We start from the raw sequence: 7,268 nt of genomic DNA on the forward strand, positions 1-7,268 counted from the left end.
CTCCCTCTGCTGTCCTCCCTTTCCACCATGTTCCACTGTCCTGTCCTACCAGATTACCTCCTCTTCAGCCCTTCTCCTTTTCCATCTATCATCTCCCAGCTTCTTCATTCGACCTCCCCCACCCATTCATCTTCTCACTCACCTGTCACATGCCAGCTTGTACTCCATCCCTCCTCTACCTTCTTATTCAAAGACAAAAGTCAAAGTAAGTTTACTATCAAAGTACATATATGTCACCATATGCTACCTTGAGATTCATTTTCTTGCAGGTGTTTACGGGAAAGTAATGAAATACAATAGAATTTATGAAAACTATACATAAACCAAGACTGACAAACAACCGATGTGCAAAAGAAAGCAAATTATGCAAAAATAAATAAATTATTAAATAGTATTCTGGCTTCTTCCTCATTCCTTTGCAATCCTGATGAAGGGTCCAGCCCAAAATGTCGACTGTTTATCCCCCTCCATAGATGCTGCCCGACTTGCTGAGTTCCTCCAGCTTTTTGTGTGTGTTCCTCACGATTTCCAGCATCGGAGAATCTCGTGTGCTTACAGTGAAGCACTCCATGTTCCATAGCTATTCTTTGTGGCATTTGCTGCAGCATTTCCATTTCAGCAAAATGCTTGCACAGTGATCTCTATCCTTGTGTTTGATAAAATTCCCTCTTCTGTAATTCTTTAGTTAAACACAAGGACAAAGGTTACAGTATTATCTCATAAACAATCACTAAATGTTTAACGATTATGAAGAAAACACAATTAAAATTAGCCTGCTAATCCCTCAGAAACATCCTCAACTGATAGGAGTGGAACAATACCACACATTTGCTCTGCTCTACTCTACTGAGGAGGAGGAAGGAAGCACATTTCCATTTTGTGACAAATTGCTTACATCTGTTCCGGAAGCATTCCATTACACGTCGCTCAACCAAGGTAAAATTCCTTTCTATAAGCCATCTCTGAGGTAGCTTGAAATATTTTATTTTTTAAAGTTTTTATCTCATGATAACAGTGTGGAGCAGGCCCTACTGGCCCACCAAGCCATGCTGCCCAGCAACCCAACAGAGATAACTTCACTGAGCTTCACTGGTCCAATCATCAAATTGTTCCTACGGCCGATGGACTCTTTTGTTTTTTATTTGCCCGGTTTGTTGTTTTCTGCAGTGCAGTTGAACACCCCAGTTGGGCGGTCTTTCATTGATTGTGCAGTAGTTATTATTCTGTAGATTTATTGAGTATGCCCAAAAGTAAATGAATCTCAGGGGTGTATATAGTGACATATATGTACTTTGATAATAAGTTTGCTTTGAACTTTGAATTGAATCCCAGCCTAATCATGGGACAATTTACAGTGACCAGTTAACCTACTGACGGCACATCGTTGGACTGTGCGAGGAAACACATGCCCTTCGCTGGAACGACATACAAACGTTCCTACAGAGGGCACCGGAATTGAACTCCTGATACCCTGAGCTGTAACAGTGTTGCACTAGCCACTGCACCTCCATGGCACGTTAGGACAAGGAGCGCCAAAAATGTGGTGCAGAAAAGTTACATTTCAAGCAACGCACACAAAATGCTGGAGGAACTCAGCAGGCCAGGCAGCATCTATGGAAAAGAGTAAACAGTCGACGTTTCGGGTCGAGGCCCTTCATCAGGACATTTTACATTTCACATTCTTTGTTTGAGATCATAAGAGCGTAAGACATAGAAGAATTGGGCCATTCGGCCCATTGAGACATCTCCACTGTTCTATCATAGCTGATTAATTTCCTCAACGCCATTCTCCCGTCTTCTCCCTATAAGACATGCCCATGCAAAATTACAAGGCTTGAATCTCCTCAAATTCAAAGTAAATTTACTCTCCATGCGTATATGTCATCCTATATTACCTTGAGGTTCATTTTCTTGCAGCCATTTACAGAAAAAAATTAAGGAATACAATGGAACTTATGAAAAACAATACATAAAAGACTGAAAGACAATTAGTGCAAAAGAAGACAAATAGTGCAAATAAAACGAACTAAAATAATACATTCCTGGCAATCTGAGTTGTAAAGGATCCTTGAAAATGAGTCGTAGGTTTCAGAATCAGTTCAGAGTCGTGGTACATGAAGTTATGTACACCGGTTCGGGAGCCTGGTGGTTGATTGGTAATATCTGTTCTTGAGCATGGTGCTGTGGGACCTGAGGCTCCTATACCTCCTTCCTGATGGCAGCAGTGAGAAAGGAGCATTGCCTGGATGGTGAGGGTCCTCGACAGAGGATGTTGCTTTCTTGTGGCAGTTCCCCATGTAAAAATGCTCAGTGGTGGGGAGGGCTTTGCCTGTGATGGTCTGAACTCCTCAGGCAACATTGGTGCAAAGCCAAGAGAAAAGACCTCCGTTAACCTACCTGCCTACTCGTGCAGCTATAAGGGTCACTCTTGGGAACCCAGTCACATCACTCCTGGGTAGTCAAAAGACTCCTTCAGGTGCTCAACTGTAGTACTCAGGCAACTCAATTCTAATTTACTCAGTTAAAATATGTCTCAATTACTGCACCTTCAGAAATGTAGAATAAATTCCCTTTCTCCCCCCACCACACTTCAGTAAAGCAGGTAATTAAATTGTAGATTCGTAAAATCTAGTCTATTAGATTGGAGTTTTAGTTCTGACATTATATTCCTTATGTACTGTCACTAATCCATCCATTTACATGTCGACTTAACTGGCAGTGAGGCAGTTTTTATTTTAAACAGATGAGCAAGTATAAACCCTTAATCCAATCAGAGAAACCTGCACTTGCTGAAAACCTGAAATAAAGAAACAGGAGATGAGAGATGATGCGCACCTGTAATTTTCAGGCCGATGACCTCATCAACTGAAGCATTCACTCACTCTCTCTCAGGTTGTTGGCTGACCTACTGAACATCACCAGGAATTCCTCTTTCTTGGAAATCTTTAATATTTGATGTACAAAATAATAATGTTTGGGGAACAATTATGGATGTTTGATTCTCATGTTTTGGGTTTGAATATGCTTAGGTGCCTCCCTGAATTCAGTAATCATGACCAATTACCGTAAGACATTGGAGCAGATTTAGGCCATTTGGTCTGCCATTCAAACATGGCTGATTTATTTTCCCTCTCAACCCCATTCCCTTGTCTTCTCTCCCCATAACCGCTGAAGCCCTTACTAATTAAGTACCTATCAACCTCCACTTTAAATATACCCAGTGAATTGGTCTCCACAGTCGTCTGTAGCAATAAATTCCACAAATTCACCACCCGCTGCCTGAAGAAATTCCTCCTCATCTCTGTTCTAAAGAGAAATCCTTGTATTCGGAGGCTGTGCCCTCTGCTCCTAGACTCTCCCACTATTACAAGCATCATCTGTACATCCATTTTATCTAGGTCTTTCAATATTTGGTAGGTTTCAATGAGATCCCATGTACACCACCCCCTCCCCCCCCCGGCCCCAAATCTTTTCAATCTCCAGTGAGTACAGACCTAGAGCTATCAATAAACTCCAGTAAGTCCAGGCCTAAAGCCATCTGGGGCTTCTTAATAGTGCGCTGGATAGCTCTTGGGAATTTTTTTTTACGTTGTTGCCATGTCACCATGATTGTGAATTTGCTTCAGTTTCCCCCCACGTTCTAAAGATATCCGGTTAGCATTGGTGGGTTTGGAGCTCGCTATGTCGGTGCTGGAAGCATGGTGACACAAGTTCAGCACAATCCTAGCAACAAACATCAAAGTTGCTGGTGAACGCAGCAGGCCAGGCAGCATCTTCAGGAAGAGGTACAGTCGACGTTTCGGGCCGAGACCCTCCGTCAGGACTAACTGAAGGAAGAGCTAGTAAGAGATTTGAGAGGGGGAGGGGGAGATCCGAAATGATAGGAGAAGACAGGAGGGGGAGGGATGGAGCCAAGAGCTGGACAGGTGATTGGCAAAAGGGATATGAGAGGATCATGGGACAGGAGGCCCAGGGAGAAAGAAAAGGGGGGGGGGGACCCAGAGGATGGGCAAGGGGTATAGTGAGAGGGACAGAGGGAGGAAAAGGAGAGGAGAGAGAAAGAATATGTGTATATAAATAAATAACAGATGGAGTACGAGAGGGAGGTGGGGCATTAGCGGAAGTTTGAGAAGTCAATGTTCATGCCATCAGGTTGGAGGCTACCCAGACGGAATATAAGGTGTTGTTCCTCCAACCTGAGTGTGGCTTCATCTTTACAGTAGAGGAGGCCGTGGATAGACATATCAGAATGGGAATGGGATGTGGAATTAAAATGTGTGGCCACTGGGAGATCCTGCTTTCTCTGGTGGACAGAGCGTAGGTGTTCAGCGAAACAATCTCCCGGTGCGTTGGGTCTCGCCAATATATAGAAGGCCATATCGGGAGCACCGGATGCAGTATATCACCCCAGCCGACTCACAGGTGAAGTGTCGCCTCACGTGGAAGTCCTCACTGCTTTGATTAGACATAAATGAGGCATTTCACTACATGATTCAATGATCACATGACAAATGAATCCAATCTTTCTTTATAATCTTTTAAAAGCTTTTTATATGTTAACCTTTTTATTACCCTCTCACAGGTCACAATTTAAGAAAAAATAGCACTAGTTGTGAAAACATAAGGGTAAGATCTGTTTTTTTTCTGTTTTCTAGACTCCAAGGCCTTTAAATATTATAAAGCAAAGTAATGGGGAGCAGATCATTCGAAGGCGGACCAGAAAGCGGCTTAACCCTGAGGTGCTGCAGACGGAGCAGGTGAACAAGCAGCAGAGAGTAAGCAATGACGAGCAAGCAAGCGACAGCTCGGTCGAGCGGAAAGTAGAGGAGCACCCTTCCGACAGCCAGCAGCGAGAGCAGCAGCCATCCAACCTGAGCAAGCTTGACCTGTACGGTTCCGTGGGTAAGCCACACCAGGGCCAGCCTGCACTGGTGGTTGGCCAGGTGGTAGACCTTCACAGAAGAATGCAGCCTCTTCATATTCCAGTCAAGAGCCCTCAGGAAAGCAGTGTTGACCCAGGAAATTGTTTGCCGGTATCAGAAGGGAAGGGCGGTTCAGAACGTGGGAGTCCGATTGAAAAATACCTTAGACCTACCAAGCACCCAAATTACTCACCTCCAGGTAGCCCTATTGAAAAGTACCAGTATCCCCTGTTTGGCTTTCAATTTGTGCATAGTGATTTGCAAAATGAAGCTGATTGGCTGAGGTTCTGGAGTAAATATAAACTATCAGTTGCTGGGAACCAACACTACCATATGCCTGGACTATCAAATCCTTGCCAAAACTTTGTGCCTTATCCTGCCTTTAACCTGCCTCCAACTTTCTCGTCCCTTGGATCCGATAATGACATTCCTCTGGATCTGGCCACGAAGCATTCCAGATCAGGACCAGCTGCAAATGGCGCCGCGAAGGACAAGGTCAACGCACCGGTGACCGCCGCGGAGGAGAGTGAAGAAAATGCGGTAAAAACGCCGGACAAAGTTGACCGAGGCACTCAAGACGAATCACTGACAAAGTGCGTTCATTGCAGCATTCTCTTTATGGATGAGGTGATGTACGCTTTGCATATGAGCTGCCACGGGGAAGGTGGGCCTTTCCAGTGCAGCCTATGCCAGCATTTCTGTACGGACAAGTATGACTTCATGACGCACATTCAGAGGGGCCTGCATCGAAATGTGCAATCGGATAAAAAGTTGCAAACCTGAGGAATAGAACTTTTAGTACTGTAACACAACGAGTACATGTTGCATTTTAGAATTTGGGAGAACAATCAGAATATTATTTTTCTAAAAAAGAGTAAATGTTAAACATTTGAAAATGATGGTGCCTGACGCATTGTATAATTTTTTTCTATAAAGTATGCAACAAAAATATTGCATTATGCTTTAGAGTCAGAATACTGATTCTTTTCTAGCTGTTTACATGTGCAGATGTAGCAAAAGAAGAAATGAAGCACCTATTTCAATTTCATTAGAATTTTTTTTTCTCTTTCACATAGTAGCCCCGAATACCATCATGAAATAAATATGGTTGCTGCAAATGCAATGTATGGATGAAAAGTAGATGGACGTATTTTCATGCTTAAATAGGGGGAAAAAAAAGAGGGTAGCACTATGCATTCCACTTAATTAATATTAATGTACTTTGTGTTATCTATCAAGGCTCTTAATTCATATTGTTAAGCTTGAAAAGACTATATGCACATTTGTTAATTGCTTTTCAATATTATGTTTCAAGTGAAACACTTTGGAATTTGATGGTTCTTATCAAATAATGTTGGATTCGCTATCTTCTGTTGGTTTTGTTTATTTTTTTTTCCATTGCATCATACGTCAGTCTTATAATGAAATACAGTCTTGCTTCAGTACAGAGGCAGTGTTTCCAAGAGCTTACAAAGCATTAAACTAATTTTAGAAGTCTGGAAATAGATCATAGCTTTTACAATTTTCTTTAGCTTTTCAAATCTGACAATATTATTTGATTATGCCTCCCAGTAAATAAATGATCCAGATCTGAAGGAAGCAAAAGGAACCATTGCCTCTGACTTGAAAACAACCGGGACCTGTTCCCAACTTTCATCATGCATGTAATTTTGTGATGTTTTTTTTTAAAAATCACACCTACACATTCTTTCTGTATCTTCCATGAAAGCTATTTCAGACAGAAATGAGGTCATTTACATCTAAACTTGAATAATAAAGTTTTACCAAAAGTATTAAGTGAAGTTTTCTGATACAGTGACAATCTATTTTTGGGCCCTTTGTGAATTGTGTTTCTGAATTTGGATACACAAAATTTCTTTTGAATTCTATCAATAAATAGTAAACTCATATACACAGAAACGTAAGTATACGCAATTATTGAGGGAAAACCTGGGTCTGTTTTAGTAGTTGTAACTCTCTTAGACTGAAATGTGTGTTATAGATGAGCTTTTGATGCTCAGACTACAAGCTGCAACAAACACCCAGTTTCTCAGTACAACAGCAGTTAATACACTATTAATTTAACAAGCACTTTCTTAACCCTAAAGAACTGTAGTAGCTGTTGGTGCATGTTGGAAATCCACTGATGCCAGGAGGCCCAAATTTATTATTTTCCACCGTCAGTATTTTCCATTTGAAGCTGGTTATTCTTCAAAACCTGTAAGTGAAATTCAACACATCCTGATATATAACCACCAAAGGTTGTGCGGCAACAGATCAGCTGCTTTTCGAGAGTCTCATTAGTGCAATCACAGCTGAGCCGATTACAACAGAATCTACAATCGT

At 41.9% G+C, this 7,268-nt stretch overlaps 1 protein-coding gene across 4 annotated transcripts in view; it reads left to right on the forward strand.

Annotated features, from left to right (window-relative positions):
• Positions 1–6,715, forward strand: part of trps1 (trichorhinophalangeal syndrome I) — a 300,895-nt gene extending 294,180 nt beyond the window's left edge. For all 4 annotated transcript variants that reach the window (XM_072252720.1, XM_072252702.1, XM_072252693.1 and 1 more), the window contains exon 6: positions 4,656–6,715. In XM_072252720.1, coding sequence (XP_072108821.1) covers positions 4,656–5,705 — 1,050 coding nt within the window. In that variant the 3' untranslated portion in view covers positions 5,706–6,715. The remainder of the gene's footprint in view (positions 1–4,655) is intronic.
• Positions 6,716–7,268: the final 553 nt, after the last annotated feature.

This window comes from Mobula birostris, chromosome 1 (genome assembly GCF_030028105.1).
Source record: "Mobula birostris isolate sMobBir1 chromosome 1, sMobBir1.hap1, whole genome shotgun sequence".
Lineage (NCBI taxonomy): Eukaryota > Metazoa > Chordata > Chondrichthyes > Myliobatiformes > Myliobatidae > Mobula > Mobula birostris.